At 44.1% G+C, this 22,882-nt stretch overlaps 1 protein-coding gene across 2 annotated transcripts in view; it reads left to right on the plus strand.

The window, feature by feature from the left end:
* The window catches only part of RBM20 (RNA binding motif protein 20), a 195,966-nt gene that overhangs the window by 123,661 nt on the left and 49,423 nt on the right, over positions 1 to 22,882 (plus strand). For both annotated transcript variants that reach the window (XR_012094048.1, XM_007964079.3), the window contains exons 2-5: positions 12,907 to 13,990; positions 15,474 to 15,535; positions 16,435 to 16,526; positions 16,886 to 16,983. Coding sequence is in view for 1 of the 2 variants with exons in the window: in XM_007964079.3 (XP_007962270.3) it covers positions 12,907 to 13,990; positions 15,474 to 15,535; positions 16,435 to 16,526; positions 16,886 to 16,983 (1,336 nt within the window). In the remaining variant the exon portion in view is untranslated. The remainder of the gene's footprint in view (positions 1 to 12,906; positions 13,991 to 15,473; positions 15,536 to 16,434; positions 16,527 to 16,885; positions 16,984 to 22,882) is intronic.

The following is a 22,882-nucleotide window of genomic DNA, read 5'->3' on the forward strand; positions in this document are numbered from 1 at the left end:
AATCAATTTTACCATAGAGAACAGTGTACATGTCAAGCCTTGGCTGCTTCTAATTAGCAATGGATGGGGTAGCTGGGGAAAGCACAGGAGAGCAGTTTCAAGGAAAAAAAAAATCAGTCTTCAAGCTTTAACCATTCTTTCTGGCCTCAGCCAAGGCAGTTTTCAATCTGTTTGGATCTTAATTAACCACAGGTTTAGTTTCTGGTGTTCTAAGAAAATATCTAGAATGGCACGTGCAAATGTGACGAAGATGGGCCTGTGTATCTAACCGTTGTGGGGTTGTCTTCTACCTCTACTCTGCAATAACTTTCTTATGGCCACAGCTTTGTAAGATAGAGGCAAAAGCCAAAAGTAAGGCACATATAATATTCTCTGCCTTGGGCGACATCTATGTTTTGTTGGCTGTAGTCAGAAAGGTATGTGTCTTAAGGTACCAGAAACTTCCATCCATTTTGGGAAAGGGATATTTTTCTCAATAAATAGTTATATGGCTTATTTACAAAGCCCCAATCTTAATGTTCTCATTTAATCTAGGGAATGTAAAGGAATGAAACTGTGCACATTCCCAAAACACACATGGAAACATATACCACGTCCTTCACAAGGAAACAGAGTATTCGGGTAAGACCTACATTCCCACAAGCTTAAGACAGTCATAATTTCAAGTCAGTTGAACGACTATTTGTTCAGTGCCTCTAATTTGCCCAGTGCTGAGCCACATAGGCACTTGGGAGTTTGAAAGAGTCTAGGATGTGGATGATGTCCTCAAGGTGCTTATAATTTAGAAGGCAAAACTCCTCCCCTGGCAAACCTCACCTGGCTTTCTGCAGCGGAAACTGTATGTGTTCTCTGGGGGAAATCTTGTTGCAAAAAATATTTATTGAATTGCATGAAAAGGTGCATCAATAGAGCTAAGAAATATTTTTAACTCGATTGTGTTTGACTATTTGTGGACTTGTGACCCTTTGTGGACTTGTAAAAATGTCAGTGTTTATTCTTCAGGGTCAGTTAAGACAAAAGGTCATGCTGTTTGGAGTGACAAAAAATGGCTTGTGGAACCCAACGTAGTAAAGAACAGATTGATTCTATTCTTTTATAGGTTGGTAATTCTTAGACTTCGCTGCACAGTTGTTCTCCTGGGGAGCTATTAATATTACAAATTCCAATGCCTCGGTTGAGTTAATCTCTGGAAGTGGGACTCAAGCCCCAGTACTTTTTAAAACTTCCCAAGTAATTCCTAAATGCCACCAAGTTTGAGATCTAGTGATAGAAATGACTTTATCAACAACCTTTTTTTGGTTGTTTATTTGTTTTTTTTAGCCTAAGCCTTCTAGGGTGAGTTTTGGAACGGGCTTTTTATAATGATGGGGGTGGGTGTTGACTAAAGAACTTTCAGCCTTCTGGAAGCTCACCCTCTGTCCTCTGCACTAGTGAACTCAGTGTGGATGGAGGTATGCTTTCTCCCTTTCCCACAAACCTGGTAATATGATGCCAAGTCAATCACTCAACCATCTACGTTACCTAAGGTTTCCTGAACCTTGAGTGTTTTTATTACAGGAGGCCAAATGTTCTGAAAATCTTGATTATGTCTCTTAAGGGAAGGTAGTTATACGATTAATTACATGTGCCTCTTGAAATTATTTTTACATTGTCTGAAACCCCCATGGAAAAGGAAGTCCATTCTTGGTGTACTTGCAGCTAGTAGAAGTAGCTCATTAAAATACAGGGGTTACTCAATTCCTGATAACTCACTATAGATTTTTTTTTTTTTTTTCAGACAGGGTCTTGCTCACTCACCCAGGCTGGAGTGCAGTGGTGCTATCATAGCTCACTGTAACCTCAAAACCCAGGGCTCAAGTGATCCTCCCACCTGAGCCTCCCAAGTAGCTGGGATTACAGTTGTGCACCACCATGCCTGGCCACTTTAAAGATTTTTTTTAGAGACAGGCTCTCTCTATGTTGCCCAGGCTGGTCTCAAACTCCTGGCCTCAAGTGATCCTTCTGCCATGGCCTCCCAAAGCGCTAGGATTACAGGTGTGAGGCCACTGTCCCCAGTCACCTCACCATAGATTCTTAGAGTTGGAAAGTATTTTCAAAATATTCTAGTGCCGTGGTTCTCAAAGTGCAGCATCAGCCTCACCTGGACTTGTTAGAAATGTACATGTTCAAGCTCCACCCCCAGATCTTCTGAGTCAGACACAGAGATGAGGGTGTGGGTGGTAGTGAGGGGCGGGCCCAGCATCTGTGTTTTAGGAAGTTCTTCTCTCTGGCTGCCCACCAAAATTTGAATTGCTGCTGTTATTTCACCTTTTTCAGAAACTGAGATACCTCAGTCCTGGCATCTGTCTCTGCATCATGGCCAGATCATTCTAACTTTTCTATGTGTCATGAATAACTGCCTTAAGAAAACACCCACCATCCTAAAATCATAAGGTATAAAGAAACCTTAAATGTTGTCTCATCTGACTCTCCCATTTCACAGATGAGAAAACTAAGGTCAATAGGGTGACATGAAGTCAATAAGATGTAGAGTAATTGGTGACATTGCTTTTGGTCTACTTATAACCAAACACTCCTCCTCCCACACTGGCCCATATTGCCTCTCCAGTTTCATGTGGACTTCTAGTATTTGGCATAAATCACATCAGTTAAAATGTCTAGGTTAATCAACAGGTAACTTTAGAAAAAGACCAACTATTTAAGAATTTTAATTCTTTAAAATTATTCCAAAATTCTTTAATTTCAAATTGGCTTGAATTTTATAACCATCTTTGTACATTTAATAGAATAAAATCTCAGTGGTGTAAACTGTTGAAAAGAAAATTCACAGAACATGGGGACTACTCCTGGAACATAGGTTTCATCCCAACATCATGTAGATTAGGCACTAACAGTGCCTCAGAGGCACACACTGAAATTACATTTTCTTCAGATTTAGTTAAAAGGAAAAATGTGACAAGAAGCCTGTTTGTTGAATACTTTAAAATTTTATACTTGATGTAGTTGGTGATATTTACGTAATTTTGTCAGTGTTCAAAGACTGAATCTAATCCACATTTTCTGCAGAGCTTCATCTTTCAAAACATTGTAGCAATACACAGGGAACATTTAGCCAAGAAAACGAACAGAGAATGCACAGCTATTATCTACATGCAGACATACATGGAGCAGGCGTGTCCATGGATAATTTTTTTTTTGTTTTTTTGTGGATTTTTTTGAGACGGAGTCTGGCTCTGTTGCCCAGGCTGGAGTGCAGTGGTGTGATCTCAGCGATTCTCCTGCCTCAGCCTCCCGAGTAGGTGGGACTACAGGCGTGCACCACTATGCCTGGCTAATTTTTGTATTTTTTTTCAATAGAGACCAGGTTTTGCCATGTTGGTCAGGCTGCTCTAGAACTCCTGACCTCAAGTGATTCTCCTGCCTCACCGTCCCAAAGTGCTGGGATTACATGTGTGAGCCACCATACCTAGCTCATTGGATAGAAGTGTTTATTGGTTCCACACACCTACCATGTGCCAGGTATTATGATATGGTATGGGACACATATAGTTCCGATCTTCGAATGATCATGGAACAGTGGGGAAGTCAGGCAAGTGCTTTAGTAGACAATTATGAGAGCAGGTGGTGGAGTTGGAAGAGAGTACAATTGAGGTTAATGGAGCAGAAGGGCATTCTGAAGATCATGAAAGGGACATCAGTGCACACTAGATGGGAGCAGAAACCAGAGAAGGCTGCCTGGAGGAGGTGTCCTGTGAGCTACATTTCAAAGGATGGTAGATGTCTAGGTGAAGGGGAGTAGGGAGGAGGTTGTGCAGGGAGAGGGGCCAGTATATGCCAAGACATCAATGCTCATGTGCACATTGTCGATCACTGGGGCAGGACTGCTCTATAAATCCCTATATATTTCCTTTGTGTGTATAAACATTAGCAATTTGGTTTCTTAGAGAATTTTGTATAGCAGTTTTAAAATACACATTTTGAAAAGCTCATTTTTTCCATTACAAAAGACTCAGATGTTTCCAAGAAAAGTTTCTCAGTTGAGCGGTCACCAGATCTTATGTTACCGAGAAAATGGAAAGATTTCCCCTAACCCCAGAAGTCAAACCAGCTTCCTCAATTTGAGACTGCACAAAACCAATTAATTTTTGCCCAGTGTGGATTTTCTTAATAATCATATCTCAGACAAACCAATTCCTGTCCTAAGTGGATTCGAGCCGCATTTCACTCTGAAAGTTGTGAGTCCATCTGGGAAATGTCTTTGTAGAGGAGAGAATTTTATAATAAGGTATTTTTGGTATTTCATTTACTAAATCTTCAGGGATATAGGTAAGAGAGCCTCTGTGCTGAACTGACTGCCCAACAGAATAAGGTTAGAGGGAATGAAATTATTTCATGCTGGCTGGCCTGCAACACATGCCTCTGAATGAAGCCATATACAGTCATGGGCTGCATAACGATGTTCTGGTCAACAACAGATAGCATATACAATGGTGGTCCCATAAGATTATAATACTGCATTTTTACTGTACTTGTCTAGGTTTAAACATATTTAGATATGCACAAATACTCACCATTGTGTTCCAGTTGCCTTCAGTATTCAGTACAGGAACATGCTGTGCAAGTTCGTAGACTAGGAGCAATAGGGTATATCATATAGCTTGGGTGTGTAGTAGGCTACACCATTTGGTTTGTGTATGTACACTCTATGATGTTCACATGACAAATTGCCTAAAAACACATTTCTCAAGACATGTCTCTATTGTTATATATGGATATATATAATCTCCATTGTTATATATACATGACTGTATATATAACGATGGTTTCTTTAAAAGCATTCCCAGGAGCGGCCAGGCGCAGAAATAGCTTAATTTGTGAGCAATGATAATGATAGCTAATATCATGATCATACTTTCCAGAGCCCCTGCACATCATGTTTGATCTTCACAGTGAGTGGAACAGACACTACGATCTCCATTTGACAGATGAGGAAATTAAACCTTAGAGCTATCAGATTTCAAAGGTGAAGAGACCTTGGAGATCCTTTCATCCAGCTTTCTCATTTTACAAAAAAAAAAACTCCCTGAGATCCAGGGAAACGAACTGACCTAGGATCCCACAGGGAGTAAATAAGAGCTGTTGGGCCAGGCCTGGGTTTTCTGATTTCTAGCTCCCTGATTTTGCACTCCATCATACTGTTCTCCATCTTCAGTGTGTTAGAGGAAACTTGGTAGGTTTTGCATTCGTTCTTAAGGAGAAATCTTGTTGATATCAGTCCTATGCGCTATTTTATAAACACACACATGTGGAAAAAGTCCCTTATTTTCCTGTTTTTTTCTATATGTAGATACAGACGGACACATACAGACAGATACACACACCGCATGTGGATGTCACTGGGGAGATGAGGGTGGGATTGGACTTAGCAGAGTCTCAAAGGGGACTTCAACTTTGTCTGTCAAATATTCTTTTATTAAAAAATTTTGAAGCAAAATACCATCAGAGTAGCATTTGTTCATTTTGGATAGTGGGCACTGAATTCATAGGTGTTTGTTTTCCTCTTCATATTTCTGTATTTTACAATTTTCAAAAGAAAACCAAATATGGATATTAAAAATAAATTCTCACCTACAATACCATACCCTTATTTTATAAAAATAAAGCATATTTTAAAGAAAGAAAAATGGTTCAGAAGGAAGGAAAGAAAACTATACTATGGTTCTCATTAGTTAAGTTGACATTAATCCTCTCTTTGCTTTAAGTCTTTCCTGTGATGACGCTAGCAGAACGTGTATCATTTTCTCTGCATTTGCTGCAGGATCAGTTCTTTTTGGCAGGTTTTGAGTCCTTCTAATAAGTCCAGCAGGAAAGGCGGGCCTCTCATGTCAGTTCTAAACCCATGAGCTGCCCCATTGTGACTGCATAGTCCCCTGGCTGTGAGAATATGCTCTGCCTGATAAGCAACGTACAGAGCACGATGGACTGAAAGCCCAGGGATCTGGTACCAAACATGTTAGTTAAACTCATTCCCAAAGGAAGTAGGCCCAGAAATGTGGTTTGTGGAGCTCCCTTTAATGAATGTGTAAACAGAGGATACAATATTGACCTTACAGTTTAAAAACCCTCCTTCAAGTCCCAGTCAAGTCCCTTATTCACTGGATGACCTCACACGGTTCATCTGATCTTTCTTGGTTTCAGTATTCTTACTATAGACTGGAAATGGTCATATTTGACTTAGCTGTCCATATGGCTGTTCTGGAGATGAGACAGCTAATGAAGTGAGAACACTTCTTAACACACCGACTGAAAAACACAAAACAAAAGAGAGATGATAGGATTATTATTGCTGTTATGAATCAGTCCAAGAGGTGTCATGGTGATATGAATCATCATATGGTAATGTCATGGCTAAGGGCCAAACACAGAATAGCAGCATTGACCCAGCAGTCTCAAAATTAGTCACAGAGGTCAAGTTACTGAAGACCCAGCAGCCCTATTGTTATCAAGAAAGAGCACTATCCAAAAAGTGTGTGGCCTCATCTTCTCCTTGCAAAGAGGAAATTCATCTGGTATATGTTGATAGGCATGTACCCCACCACTGCCACTCCATCAGTCCTGAGGACAGAGGCAGCCTGCATTCTAGTCCCAGCTCTTCTCTGTCTCGGTGTGTGACTTGGGCTGATTCACAGAGGACGCCAACTTCGTTGGCTTTTGCGGTTTTTTGTTTGGGTTTGTTTTGTGTGTTTATATTTTGTTTTGTTTTGTTTTGTTTTTGTCTGTAGAATGAGTGAGTTAAACTAAATTGTCTCTAAGGCCTCACCTTGCTCTTCAAATTTGTGATCACTAGCTGGAGTTTGAACTTTAGCCCTAGTATGACTGTTGTGTTATCTTTGTCACCTTTGTAACCTGGCATTCAGGGACGTCCCTCTCTAGTTCATATCCTGGCCTAGCTTCTGAAAGCATTATAGCGGAGTTGAGAATTTTTGATCTAGGAAAGATAAATATTAAAAGGAAATTCCCACCTACAATACCATAAATGAGGAATATTTTAAAGAAAAATGGTTCAGTAGGAAGGAAAACTATAATGTAGGTCTTGTTAGTTAAGTTGACATTAATCCTCTCTTTGCTTTAAGTCTCTCCTGTGTTGACACTAGCGGAATGTGTCATAAAGGCATGGAAAGATCATAAAATCTCAACTCTACTCTAAAGATGTGACCGTGAGCATTGCATTTTTTTGGCCACACCTCTGTAGTATGGTCATACCTAGAAAACATTTTCTTGCCTGGTCATGAGCCCTCTCACCTCGATTATTTTCTATATTTTAGCACAAAAGAAGAAATGGCACATTTGCCACTCAGCCAGTTGCACTGGAAGTGAATTTAAATTCCTGCACTGGTTATCTTGGAAGATATTGTGCTTATTGCAAATGTGGCCGGTTGCATGAGTTTAGGCACTACCGTGCTCTGGGCTGTGGTTCTTGGTTCCTGCTTCTGGATGACTGGACAGTAGCAGGAGAGAGTCTGCTGATACATCTGTGCACATTCACTGTACTGCATTTCAGCTGTGCCCTTGTTATTCCACAGCCCCTTAAGTCCTGGTTCACCAAGCTGATGTTAAGACTCTCTTGGATCCCTCAAACCCCACCCCCATGCCTGCTCCCTCCTCTCTCAGCAGTTGTCCACTCCTTATCTTCTAATCCTCTTTTCTCCCTACGATGATGATAGTGACCCTGTAGCTCCAACTACTGGGTCCTCACAGTCAGTCCACTCCTGCAGAGGAAACTGGAGGGTGACCAGGAACCTTTAAGTCAATGTGGGCCACAGAAAGAAACCGTCTTTAAAAGCTGGTTAAATGCTGGTGGTTTATGTAGACTGGCTTTCTTTAAGCAAATAAAGGAAATGCATTGCTTCATGTCCAGCAAAGTCCAGGGTGGATTCAGGAGAAGCTGGCTCAAGGCATTCCTAGGAGGTCATCAAGGGGCTGCCTGTACCTCTGTCTTCAGGCCAGCATCTTCTGACTTGGCTTTATTCTCAAGCAGGCTGTCATTAAGTGATGGCTTAACAACAATTTAGCAACCGTGGCATGACAGAGAATCATGCCTGATAGCTCCAGCAAAGTATCAGAGAGTCTTCCCCCTTGAGCCAATCACTGTAGCTACAGGGATGTGGTTCTTGGACTAGCCAGGTCTGAGACATATTGCATGGGCCCCTATTTGTGCAGAATTCACCCCTTACTACATTCCCAGAGGGTCTTTGGATGTTTGGTTAGATGGTCTATACTCTGGGGGGATCAATTCATACCAGCAAGATCCAATCAGCCGCTACACCTACCACCGCCTCTCTAGCGGAAGCTGCTTTTGCATCTAATTGTCTTGGGAACTGTGTTGGCTTTCTTTTGCTGCTGTAAGAAATTGCCACAAATTTAGTGGCTTATAATAACATACATGTATTATCTTACAGTTCTTGAGGTCAGAAGTCCAAAACCAGCCTCACTGGACTACAGTCAAGGTGTTAGTTCCTTCTGGAGGCTCAAAGGGACAATCTGTTTCCTTGTCTTTTCTAGTTTCTAAGAGGCTACCTGCATTTCTTTGGCTCATGGCCCCTTCCTCCATCTTCAAAGCCAAGAGCAAAGCATCTTCTCTCCTCTCTGACTTCTGTTTCCATCCTTATATCTTCTCGCTGACTCTGATCCTCCTGCTTCCATCTTAGAAGGACTCTTGTGATTACATTGGGCATACCAAATTGAGAAATTCAGATAATCAAGATCTTTAATTCAATCACATCTCCAAAGCCCCCTTTACCATGTAAGATAACATATTCACAGCCTCTGTGGGTTAGAATGTGGACATTTTCAGGGCATCATTATTCAGCCTACTGCAGGGATTATCCACTCTATTTAAAAACCTGGACTTAGACAGAGAAATAGTGGACTGAAGCTCCTGCACTGGAGTGGGGAATTGTAGATAGTCCTCTAGGAAGGTGACTTTGTACCTGCTTATAGGTTTAGTTATTCACAACAGCAACATTTATTTGCTTCTTGGGTGTATTTAGATTGTCCTTTTTGAGCTTTTTGTGGGTTTTTCTCCACAGAATTGTGTACTCATAAAAGAGGTGTCCATATTGCCTCAAAACCACCAGGTTCTCAGGTTCTGATGAGCCATACCCATTATCTTCCTTCTTCATTTTGTTCATGGCAATTACTTTGTGCCCATCAAGTGGGAGGCAGTGTGCTGAGGAAGTACAAGATTCTCCAAGACATACTCCTTTCTCTTGTGGAACTTATGTCTAATGGAGTAGAAAGGCACGCACGCAATTATTTTTAACCCAAGGCGCAGGATGTGCTAAGTGATATAAAAGTGACAAACTAAGGAGTGGGAAGACAGCAGGAGACATCAGTTACAGCTTCCAGGGGTGTCAGATCATGCCCCCCAATTCTTGGTTCAGAAATATGATCACTATATGCACCTGAATTTCAGGTTATTAACTATTGCAGGCTAAGAATTTTAGGGCTTTAAAAAATAGTATGATGTGTTTTTTCTTCTTTGTCTAGTGTGTTTGGATCAAAACAGGTGCTCAGCTCTGATGATTCATGTGAAATCACTTCTACTCAAGGTTGACTAAAGTTGAGAATGATGAAAATTTTCCAGTCAAAGCAAAAGTTAGGAAGAAAACCTGGTTAGTTTTCTTATTTTTTGCAGAATCTGAATGGATTAACTTCTGTAACCTGGGTCATACTCTGAAAAGGACAGGTTTCCCATGGCTGACCTGCAAATACCCAGCGTGGCTGGCTTTCCTAGTCGAAAAGCTAGCTCTTCCTCACATGTCCTTTTAGGGGCAAAGGGGAATCTCTACTAAGAGCTCTCTCCTGCCCAGAATGCAATTTTAGAAAATACAGCTGACTTCTCTGGGAAAAACAAAACCAACCTTGTCTTACTCTGGTCATGGAAACCAACTTGGCACCTCATTATCGCCTTGTTAGCAAGAACAGGCTGCATGATGGACAAACCTGGGAGGAAGAGTTGGCCCAGTGTGACCAGGGTTTTCAGTTAAGCTTAATTGCTCTTCTAAAGCTCAGCTACTTAATATTACACAAGTCGAAATTTATCGTCAGACTCTTGATCATCCATCCTCCTCTTCCTTCCGTATTCGTGCCTACATAGATATCGGTGCCTCCCCATTCTGCTGCTGTTGAATTTGTGGTGGGTCACCAAAGGGCCCCCAAGGCTTGTTTGCAACCAGCTCGACTCCCCAAAGGAGAACAGGGCTGTAACTACCTTTAGCTTTGAGCGCCCTCTTCCCCCATATTTTAAAATGCAGCTAGCTTGTGCTGCCCTTGGAGCATAGCAGGGCTGCTGGCTGGGGAAGGTGGTGCCTTTTTAACATCTTATAGGCAATTTTTGATTTTTCATGCAAATGAGAAAGAATAAAAAAGGTATTTTATCTGGCTCTCAAATGTGCTTTGTACTTACATTTAAATGTGGGTGTGCCTGACGTTCTGGGAACTCTCTGCCAATAAGACAGTGTAGCAGCTTATGTCACTTGCCCTTTTCCTCCTCACCTGAGCTAGTCCCCAGTCTAAGTGTCCAACAACAGATGAACAGATCTCCTTTTTGTTTCATTATCGTTGGATTTTTACTGTACAGAACCTGTGACAGTAGAGACTAAGGTGTCCCAGTTATGCAGTGTCTACCCTGTACTGCCTAAGCATGCTTATTGTACAGCATGCGTTGTCCATGGCAACCCCAATTTCCAATTTTCCAGTCCCCTTCTTCCCATTCAAATGTCCTAGAATTCCAGTTTATCAACATCCTGAACATATTTCCTGATGACACCCACTTTTCAGAGGGGAATTTAAAACCTGGAAAATATGGTCTTAACCAAAGATTCCCTGCCTGCCTGTGGTAACCACATATCCCAGACGTTCTGGGAAAGTCTTTCCAGTTTCCAGATCATGCACACTGATTTTTGGTCCAGAAACCACTATAACCAACCAATATAGGTCACATGAAAGACACATGTCAGACAGACACCCTTTGTGCAGTAAGATTCGGTGAGAGTCTACTATTGCCCACTACTTCAAATTCAGATTTTTTTACTTGTAATTTTTTGGTTATTCCTTATGCTAGTTGAGTTTGAGAGCTCAGTTGAAGGGAACTGTGATATCGTGAGATTTGGTCTTCATCAGGTTACCTAGCATACAACTCCAAAAGTCTTTGGAATCAGATAAATATCTGTTTGTATGCTAATGAGTTGACAAATGTCCAGCAGCCCCTTAGGTATTGTTAGGATGGGATCTGGTTACTGGAAAGACCACGGCAGCATGGAAGGATTGGGACTTTCAGCCCCACCCCCAACCTCAGGGAAGGTGAATGCCGCTGAAGGTAGAGTTGATCACCAATGGCCAATGATTTAATCAATTATGCCTGTGCAATGAAACCTCCATAAAAACTCAGAAAGGACTGGGACATGTGGAGGTTCCTGGAGAGGGGGGTGCCTGAGAGGTCATGGGAGTTCTGCACCCCTTCCCACACACTTTGCCCCGTGTACCTCTTCCATCTGGTATTCACTGGCATCCTTTGTCATTTATCCTTTCTAATAAACCAGTAAAACTAAGCAAGTCCCTGAGTTCTGGGAGCCTCTCTAGCAAGTTAGTCTAACTCCGATTTACAGCCAGTTGGTCAGAAGTACAAGTAAAACAACCTGGGGCTTGCGATTGACATCCAAAGTGGGGGACAGTCTTGTGGGGCTGAGCCATCAACCTGTGGGATCTGACACTTTCTCCAGGTAGTGTCAGAATTGAACTGGAGGACACCCAGCTGGGGTCCACAGCAGAACTGGTTGCTTGCTTGGTGTGTGGAGAAAACCTCCCACACATCTAGTGTCAGAAATGATTCGTGTTGTGAGAGTATAGGAGATGCTGAATTTGTTTGTGCCTGTATTCAGACAGGAAGACAATTCGTGTTGCTTTTGGATGTGAAATGAGGACAAGGATGAAATAGTGTTTGGCACAAATGTAAACACGATCCACTCTGTAGGCAATTGTGAAGCCTGCCTTTTTCACTTAACATTAGAGCATATAGATTTTCTCATGTCATTAAAGTGGTTTTGTTTTTGTTTTTTGTAACAGAGACTTTGGCAAATTCAAGATAATGTTTACCATTGGCAATGATGGGGAAGGGTGAGGTAGGGAAAGCAGGTAACTAAGGGAGATTTATCGTGTTGGAATGTTCTCTGCCTTAAACTTGGTGCTGGGTACTCTTTTTTGAATGTCCTAAATGTTACATAATAAAGTAGAAATTTAAACACCAAGTTTAATGGTTACTTAATATTTTATTATGTTGGTGTACCATAATTTTCTCAGTTCAAATCCCATCTCCCTATTGTTGGATATTTGTAATTTTCAACTTTGGACTCTTAAATAATATAGTATTAAGCATCTTTGGGTATCAAATTTTGTCTTCATTTGAGCTCCTTTTCTCAGTTTAGATTTATATAATTGAATTCCAGGGTCAAAGAATATGTCTATAATAAATGCATTTTGTTAGACTATCTTTTAACAAAGCTATATGCGTTGATTATCACTGACATTGTGCCTATTCTACTCTCTCTCCAACACAGTGTCATTTTTAAAAAATTGCTATTTTGCTAGACGAATATTTATTTTGAATGGTTTTAGTTTATGTTTCTACTTGCCAGTGAAATTGAACATTCTGTCATATAATTTTTCCATTGGAGTTTTTTTCAAATAAGTATGTGTGAGCACAGGTTTTTGCAGATTCACTTGTATGTGAGACCTGTGTGGGAAGGTCTTGTTTATGTCGGGGGGTGGACTACAGATAACAAACAACAGCCCCTTGCCCCCCTCACTGAAAACGAGCTGTGCATCTAGACCTCTGTCTTCCCGCAGTGCCGCCAAGCTCCTGGACAAGAACCCGTTCTCGGTCAGTAACCCGAACCCTCTGCTTCCTTCACCTGCCAGTCTCCAACTGGCTCAACTGCAGGCCCAGCTCACCCTCCACCGGCTGAAGCTGGCACAGACAGCTGTCACCAACAACACTGCGGCCGCCACAGTCCTGAACCAAGTCCTCTCCAAAGTGGCCATGTCCCAGCCTCTCTTCAATCAACTGAGGCATCCGTCTGTGATCAGCGCCCCCCACGGCCATGCTGGGGTGCCCCAACATGCTGCAACCATACCCAGTACCCGGTTTCCCTCTAATGCAATTGCCTTTTCACCCCCCAGCCAGACACGAGGTCCTGGACCCTCCATGAACCTTCCCAACCAGCCCCCCAATGCCATGGTGATGCATCCTTTCACTGGGGTAATGCCTCAGACCACTGGTCAGCCAGCAGTCATCTTGGGCATTGGCAAGACTGGGCCTGCTCCAGCTACAACAGGATTCTATGAGTATGGCAAAGCCAGCTCTGGCCAGACATATGGCCCTGAAACAGATGGTCAGCCCGGCTTCCTGGCAGCCTCGGCCTCAACCTCGGGCAGCGTGACCTATGAAGGGCACTACAGCCACACAGGGCAGGATGGTCAAGCTGCCTTTTCCAAAGATTTTTACGGACCCAACTCCCAAGGTTCACATGTGGCTGGCGGATTTCCAGCTGAACAGGCTGGGGGCCTGAAAAGCGAGGTCGGGCCACTGCTACAGGGCACAAACAGCCAATGGGAGAGCCCCCATGGATTCTCTGGCCAAAGCAAGCCTGATCTCACAGCAGGTCCCATGTGGCCTCCACCCCCCAACCAGCCCTATGAGCTGTATGACCCCGAGGAACCAACCTCAGACAGGACACCTCCTTCCTTCGGGGGTCGGCTTAACAACAGCAAACAGGGTTTTATCGGTGCTGGGCGGAGGGCCAACGAGGAACAGGCGTTGCTCTCTGTGCGGCCCCTGCAGGCTCAGGAGCTGAACGACTTTCACGGTGTGGCCCCCCTCCACTTGCCACATATCTGTAGCATCTGTGACAAGAAGGTGTTTGATTTGAAGGTGAGTTGTCCAAGACAGGCTGGGAGCCACAGCTAGAAGCCTGGGCAGGCCTTTCCCCACGACCCAACTCACGCTGCCAGTGGGCAAGGAACTTTTGCATTGGGGTAACAGAATTTTGCCATCAGTATTCTTGACTAAAATCATAGGTATTAGGACCCAAAGGAATTTCAGAAATGTATCAGGACCAGTCCCTTGCTTGAAGGTGAGTCAGAAATGCTTACATACTTTTTATAGATGAGAAAGCTGAGACTGAGTAGGGGAGCAAAGGACCTCATCTGGGTTGCAGAGGACGGGCTCAGGAACTCGAGTTTCCTGCCTTCTTATGGAGCGCTTCTCCCCCGTGGTATACCTAGAAGCTACTGCCCCTTGAGTACCCATACTGTAGTGAGTTAGAAAGGAAATATAGCAGAATTTTGGATCAGAGGAAACAGGTTAATTCCCCCTTGGAACCAAGACAAGTTATTGTAGAGAGCCTCAGGTTCCTCATCAGCAAAATGGAGATAGAGCCTCATGACACCTTCCTGGTGGTTGGAAAATGCCTTGAGTTGCTGCACACAGAGGTGTATGATAGTGTAATTTCCCCCCAAAAAATGTATTGCAGGTGCAGTGAAATATTTTGAAGCAACAAAAATTATAACAATTACCATATATTAAACCATTTTTGTGTGCCAGCAGTAACTCTTATGAGGCAGATGTTATTATGATTTTCATTTTACAGATGAGAAAACTGAGGCCCAGAGAGATGAAATGGCTTTCTCAGCCCCTTCCCCCTGCCACCTCCCCAGCTTGGAAGTGGCAGAGTGGAGATTCAAATGTGGGCCTGACCCTTCCAGAACCTGCACCATTTAAGCACTGGGCTGCCCGCCTCCCATCTCTTATCCTGTCCAAAAGCATAATAATGTCCTTGCAGAGTGTGAGTCACACTGCAGCATGTCATTCACCTCTATTGGGGTCACATCATCCAAACGCATCCCTGTGACCCAGATGCGACATGCCCTCTGACCTCCAGCCTTGGGAGGGAGTTAGCTGACACTGGGAGGTCCTCAAGGATTTTGTCTCTCATGAACCTTTTCTAAGGCTTTGTAAGTCGCTGTGAGTCTACCTGCCAGAGTCTCCCAACTGGATATGAAATAGATGGGGTCTTCCTGGGGGAAAGGAGAAGGGGTGGGAGGTGGGAGGTAGGTTGTGGGTGCAAGGGTCCATTGAGAGGGGTAGAGGGAATCCAACTTGTGAGTCCGGGCTCCTGTTCAAGATGGGCATGAGATGTGTGGATGAGGAGCCGATGGAGCAAAGGCTGGATGGGGAGGCAGGAACAGCGGGAGGAGCCTGGGAGGGAGAGCAGGAGGGTGGGGCATGTGTCCGCAGGGGTGGTCCAGCCTCTGGGAGCTCTGTGCTCCCTGCCTGGCCAGTGACTCTGTGCTCATCCTTTGCCTTCCCATGGACTCAGTTCTACTTTGGTCACTTTTTTTTCCTTCTGACCTAGGACTGGGAGCTGCATGTGAAAGGGAAGCTGCACGCTCAGAAATGCCTGGTCTTCTCTGAAAAGTAAGTGCAGTTCAGGAGGACAGGCTCATGCATCGGCTCAACACATATTCACTGAGCATTTACTGTGTGTCACACGCTGTTTCGAGTCCTGGGGCAATAGCAGAGACCAGAACAGGCAAAGTTCCTGCCCTCAAGGAGCTTATGCTTCACAGGGGCCAGAGAGATGATAAACAAAATGAACAAGAAAATTACAGCATCCCTGGTGGTAAATGCTAAGTAGAAAACGCCGGGTAGAGGCGGGAAGTGTGTGTGTGTGCGCGTGTGCCTCCCTTTTCTGGCTTTCCTATTTTTTCATTGTAGTCAAGTTCACATAGGACTTACTATTTTAAATATTTTGAAATATACAATTCAGTGGCATTTAGCACATTCACAAGATTGTGCAAATGTTACCACTCTCTAGTTCCAGAGTATTTTCATTACTCCAAAAGGAAACCTCATACCCATTAAGCAATCACTCCCTATTCTCTCTAAGCCAGCCCCTGGCAACCACCAATCTGCTTTCTGTCTCTATGGATTTGCCTGTTCTGTACATTTCTGTAAATGGAATCATATAATATGTGGCCTTTTGTGACTGGCTTTTTTTTTTACTTAGCATAATATTTTCAAGGTATATCCATCCATATTGTAATATGTACAACCTTTCTATGGCTGAACAATATTCTATTACATGTATATATCACATTCTTGTTTATCTATTCATCTTTTGATGGACATTTGGATTGTTTCCACCTTCTGACTATTGTGAATAGTGCTGCTAGGAACATTTGGGTACAGTTTTTGTTTGAACACCTGTTTTCAACTATTTGGGGGTCTGTACCTAGGAGTGGAATTTCTGGGTCACATGCTAATTCTTTGTTTAACTTATTGGGGAGCCGGTTTCCCTTTCTCGCCCTCTCCAGTGCTGGCATCCGGTGTATACTTGGTTCGGCAGAGGGAACATTGTGTGCTTCTCCTAACAGCACAGCTGTTTATAGCCCTGCTGGGAATGAAGGTGAGCGAGGCCCTACAGGTCAGCAGCTTGAAGCAGAAATGGGCTTCCCACAGGCACATTATGTCCCATCTTTAATAACCAGGACTTCCCTGATGTCCCCTTCTTATGCATATAGAAAGCAAACAGATCCCAAGACACTAAAATGCACTGGGCCTGCTGTCTGGAGCCATCAGTATTCTCTGAGATACTTTAGGCATAAAGCTTTGCTGATTATCAGCATGTCCAGAGGTATAGTCACGTCGATCACTAATAATATGTGAAGGGGAAAGGTTCGGTTTTCTATGCCTGCTTATGTCCTAATAATGACTTCTGATGTTAAGTTCTGGGTTTTCATCGAGTTTATGTAATTCGTCATTTAGATTATGCCTCAAATCTTGGAACATCATACGTGCCCATTCCAGCAAGGTCATTTGCTCAGTCAAGCCCCACATTTCCTTTGGCTTCTGCGGGGACAACTGTGAGTACAGAAACATTTTCTCCAGAAATTAATGAAAATGATTATTAGTTTATTTATTTGTTTGTTTATTTATTTGAGACAGCCAGGCTGGAATGTCGTGGTGCAATAGTATGTCACTGTAGCCTTGAACTCCTGGCCCCAAGTGATCTTCCTGCTTCGGTCACCCAAAGTGAGCCACGATGCCCTGCCTCAAATACCTCTCTGTCTGCCAGTCACCCTGAAATGCTTGTTGCTTTTCCCGGCACTGTGTTCTTCATGCTCGGTATGCACCTGACATGCCACAGACTGGGAGGATGTTAACATCTTTTTCGCTTAAAGAATAGAGAGTTGGCCGGCTTTTGAGGTCTAGACCCATTTATACCTTGTACCCTTCAATTTTCCACTCTGGGAATCACACTCTCTAGTTTCCAAGATGACATCACCAGAAGTGAGGCGAGCATGTGACTCAGGCAGCCAGGGAGATCGTCACACTTTCTGGCCATAGATTGGTTCATGAATGGTGTGTGCCTGTAGTCTCAGCTACTTGGGAGCCTGAGGCAGGAGAATCACTTGAACCTGGGAGGCAGAGGTTGCAGTGAGCCGAGATCACGCCACTGCACTCCAGCCCAGGTGACAGAGCGGGACTCGCCACTGCACTCCAGCCCAGGTGACAGAGCGGGACTCCGTCTCAAAACAAACAAACAAAAAACCATTTTCTCCATTGTCATTGTTGTCCTCAAGCATTTGTATGGGCCTAGAGGTGCTGATCTGGCTTTGTGTCGTTCAGAAAAACATCCCCAGACAGAAGTTAAGAGCTGTTTAATCCAGTAATGGAAACACATGACTTAAGAAGCTGACATAAATCCTTAAAATTGAAGGCATTCCTGGACTTTCTAGCATTCAGCGCTGGCTTAGAAGAAAATAAGTTTGAGCTTTTTATGTTTTTTTTAAGACTATTTGATGTTTTATTGAAGTGGGTTATTTCCTAGGAGAGGGTAATTTTGAAGCTCGAACCAGAAAGCGTGTGAAAATAAGGACTATGCACCGAAGCATTTGTTGGCCCCTTGAGGAACCAGTTGGTGCTGTATACTATTTTTGTTTGTTCGTTTTTAGTTTTGCTGTCTCTACAATATACACTTTAGTCCTCCAAAGCTCCTAAGCTTCGTCTCTCCTTTTTCACCAATGGTGACAGCTCCTCTTCTCTCTGGGGTTTCAGTTGTTTTGTGCCACCACCCTACCCCCCATCTGACTTCTCTTCTTCTTCCCTGGGCAGGAGAAAGGGGAGTGGGAGGAAAGCTGACTGTAGAACAAATGCATTTGTCTGAACCCTCTGGAGGGCACCTGTTTGTATGCCTTAGCCTGTGCCTGTGTTTTTGTGGTGTGAGTTGCTGCAGCCTTTCTCTCTTGTCCTGCGAGTGAACACAAACTCACAAGAGCATGTCTTGTCCCCTCTATGTGTTGGCATGCAAAACATCAGGCCAGTAAGCCATGAAGTGCAGCTCTCAGGCTCTGGGGAGTGAGTAAGTGGAAAAGCGAGGTGGTTCGTGATGAGATGTGAGGCCTGCTTGAGCCCAGGCTTCTGTTTATTCGTGTGCGTTGATTTGTAATGTTGAATAGGAGAAGCGCTTTGAGAGAGTCCCTGTCTAGAAGCCCACATTTTGGTGAAAGAGAATTTTGTGGTTTCCTTCTCTGCACTCTGCTCACTCAGAGCCACGCCCAGGCCAATGGCAGCTTCGGGTCAGTCCCAGGAGACTGCAATGGCTAGATTCAGTGAGGCCTGTCCTCTGAGGTCAGATTCCTGGTGACATGACCTCTTGTCCTGATGGAGGTGTGGGCCATGGAGGAACTTCTGTGCTCACAACCCTGCCCTGAGACCCCACTGCAGGCACTGAAGGGGAGGGACTGTGACCACGATGGGGGAGGCTGGATCGGGTGTCAGGTGGGCAGGGACCAGGGCTTGTAAATTGACTCCAGCCTGGGATATGGGTACGGGGAAGAGATGGCATCAGCTGAGCCCCTCTGTAAACCGGGGTGGATAGGGAGAAAGAGACACAGGCAGGACATTCTGCAGTCTGTCCCAGGCCTCTTCCCCACCCTCCAGTGCTGCCCATTGAGCCAGAGACCCTTTCCTATGGACTTGGCTCTAGGGACGTAAATTCAAGTCCTACTTCTGGAGCCACTTGCTGTGTGTCTCCAGGCAAGTCACGTTACTTCTCCAAGGCTCTGTTTCCTTAAGTGGGAACAATAATGCCTTTGGAAGATAAAGTAAACAACTGGATTTTCATCCAGCTTGTGTAATTTATTGTTTTGATTATTCCTCGAATCTCAGAACATCCCATGCAGCCCTGCAGCCCAGGCTTCTGGGTCAGTGGCCAGCACCAGACAGTGGGAGCAAGCCTTGGCATAGACCCAGTATTGTCTTGCCCTTGTGAGGATCAAATGAGATAATATAAGGGACAATGATTTGGGAACTGTCAAGTACATATGAAGTAACCATGGCTGTTGTTGAGTAACGAGCACTTTTAACCCATTTTGGCTGTGAAGAGTGGAGGGGAACCCACCCTGTTTAAGGCTGGCTCTGTCTGCTGGCTGTAGGATTTTGGCTGTGAAGAGTGGAGGGGAACCCACCCTGTCTAAGGCTGTCTCTGTCTGCTGGCCACAGGATTTTGGCTGTGAAGAGTGGTGGGGAAACTCACCCTGTCTAAGGCTGGCTCTGTCTGCTGGCCATAGGATTTTGTCCAAGTCTTGGTATCAGTGTTCCCCTTATACAAATCTGTCTAGTAATACCCAGGGTCACCCTTGCTCCACCTTAGAGATGTTTTGAGGTTCCCATGAATGTATTTTTAAATTACGCACCAGTGGGCAAGCACAAGCAATCTGATGATTTGTGTGTTGATTCTAATTAATTCCTAGGAGCTCTGAGTGCAACTTCCTCCAAACGCCTAGAGATGGGGAGTTTATCTGACTTGAGCCTGGTGAGAAGCAACACAAGAAACATTTTGCTAGGAGCTAGGAGGTGACAGAGACCTAGGGGACAGCTCTCTGCTAGAGCTAGGAGGGGAGAGAGAGCTAACATTTTGGAAGCTAGGAGGGGACAGAGAGCCCCAGACATTGTAGGATGATAATAACAACAATAGCCAACATTTATGTAGTGCTCAATATGTTCTTAGCATTTTTATTTTGTATTAGCTCATATAATCCTCTAGACAATCCTGTGAGGTGGATACTATTATTATCCTTATTGTACAGTTGGGAAACTGAGGCCTAGAGAAGCTGAGCACCTTATCTAAGGCCACATAGCTGGTAATTGGAGGTGGTGGGATTTAAACCTAGGCGGCCTAGTTCTGGAAGCCTCATTTGTAACCACTAAGCCCTGTAGCCTCTCTGCAAGGATCTGAGGGGTCTCTTCCTTGCTGTGATCCTTCTCTTTAGTAAGCCCCTCTCACCTCCTCCTCCCCCTGCCCCACAAGCCGCTTGGGAGGTTCGGAGGCTGCGTTGGAGGTGACAGGGACTTCTCTGGCCTTGGCCACTCAAGGATCAACATGAAGAGGCCAGCCACACCTGGTATCCACATTTCTTCTGCACTCTGACAGCATCTGCCAAGATGAACTTAGATGTTTGGAGGCTTTTTCTACAGACCCTGTGGAAGGGGGGAATCAGCATTTGTCTGGTTTTATCATTATAACTTCTGTGACATCTTGCTGGTCACATGAGCCTCCCCAAGGCTATCTGAGGGACAAGGACAAAGCCTGCCCCAGCCAATCCCTACACTGTCAGTGGCTTGATGTTCATTCACATCCTTCTGTCAGATGCTGGTCCCCCGGTTTGCCATTGCCAGCAAATGGAATTGAATGCAGGTGTATCTGTCTTGAGGAAAACCTGAAATGCAAGAACATTGACATTTGAAGACAAGCTCAGAAATGGAGAAATGATTAATCCACTCTTGAAAAATACTTTGCAAGGCTCCTTTAAGTAGCAGGAGAGTCTCTCAGAGAAACTATTGATTTTCTTTCTGCCTACAAACACTGACCTCCAAAGATATTACCCCAAAGATAAGGGGTGATTAGTCTGTTGCCAAAGGATATTTTTCCAGGTTCCAATGAGTGCCCAGTGAGTTGTTTTTGCATATACATTTCTATTGTTTTTCTGCTTACAACACTTATGCTTATTGTGAAAATGCAAACAGAAACGAAATAATGAGGGGAATGAAATTCCCCGGTTATCTGCCTTTCAGCCCCCATAGAGATCCCATTTTCCTCCACAAGTGAGGTCTGGTCCTGTGCCAGCACTTTTTATGTCTGATTCCATTTACATACATCTTTTCGGAAACACATTTTGTTGAGTGAAACCAGGAACAGCCAGGACCCCGCCACTATCTGATCAGATCACTAATGTCTATGGAGCAAAGAGCAGTTACTGCCTCTAAAGCTCCCTGTTTTTAAGCAAGAGAAAATCAAAGTGACACGGAGCTCTGGAAATGAGCCTTCAGAATATATCCGAACTGCCACAAAATCTAAAAGGACCGCAAATACCATCTGCCCCTGCCACCAAGCCCTTCTGGGGACAGACTTGGCTGCATTTAAACTTCTCCCACCTCTGTTGGAGTCTGAGTGTTTCATTGCCTTGTTTGTTTATTATTTTTGTTTGGGTTTTTTTCTCATTTTCTTTTCCTTTTTATTGTTATTTATGTATGTATTTATTTATTGAGATAGGGTCTCGCCGTGTCACCCAGGCTGGAGTGCAGTGGCGTGATCATGGCTTACTGCAACCTCCACCTCCTGGGCTAGAGTGATCCTCCTACTTTAGCCTCCAAGTAACTGGAACTACAGGCATGCGCCACCAGGCTCAGCTAATTTTTGGAGAGACAGGGTGTCGCCATGTTGCCCAGGCTGGCGTGTTTATTTTTGACAGAGATGGGACACTGCACTGACAGTTGTACGCTGTGTTTGCTGGTGGTGGGGTGATTTGTGTCTGTCCCCCGCCCCTCCCATCCCACTCCAGGGTCCCCAGAGATGGGTGTTCACTTTCACTTAAGCTTCTGCCATTTGAGGCCAGGCACTTTCCCCTTGGCTGCCTGAATTGACATAAGCAGAGTAATCAGGTTTCTGGAAGGGGCTCGGGGCCTTCTCAGCCTGTTAATAGTTTTCTTGTGCCTGCCTGAGGTGCACTTTCTCTGTGACTGTCCCTGTAAAGCCACCCTGCGGTTTTCACAGCCACCTTGGAGTTTATTTAGTGCCACTGTCACAGATGGGCCACCCTGACCTGGGATGATACACTGTGTTTTTACTATTTCTTTCTCGCCAAGACCCTGCACATTGGGGAACTTGTATAAATAAGGAAATGGAGGCTCAGGAAAATAGAATGTCTGTGGAAGGCCAGAGGTGTAAGTCACAGGCTGCACCCCAGATTACTTTCTGTTTCTAGAACATGCATCTGTCTGCCCTGGCCCTCTGAACGCATGGCTCGGAGCACTCTGGTCTCCTGACTTCTTTGAGCATGAGGACTAGTAATTGATGTGGCATATGCTACCAGCCCCCTCAGCCACTATTCCAGCTCTGTCATTGCTCCTGTCCCTCCAGCAGGGGCCACCTTGTGCTTTTTCAAAGAGAACAAAGATGAGGAGACAGGAGCCCTGGGTAGGTTTTGCTTTGGAATTTGTTCTTTTTACAAATCTTACTTTTTCTTGTTGGAAAAGCAATATGAACATTGTATAAACAATCTTTAACAGTAACAGAAATATAAAAGTCAACTTTGCAGAGAAAACTGAAGCTAAATGCTTTTGTTATAACTATATATCTCTCTAGCTAGTGTATGTGTACATGTTTCATTAGTAAAAGTAATTTTTTGGGCACAAATCAGATAATGTCATAAATCTGTTGGTTTTTTTTTCACTTAACATAAGCTTTCAATACATATTTAA

This window comes from Chlorocebus sabaeus, chromosome 9 (assembly GCF_047675955.1).
Source record: "Chlorocebus sabaeus isolate Y175 chromosome 9, mChlSab1.0.hap1, whole genome shotgun sequence".
In the NCBI taxonomy this organism is placed as follows: Eukaryota; Metazoa; Chordata; class Mammalia; order Primates; family Cercopithecidae; genus Chlorocebus; species Chlorocebus sabaeus.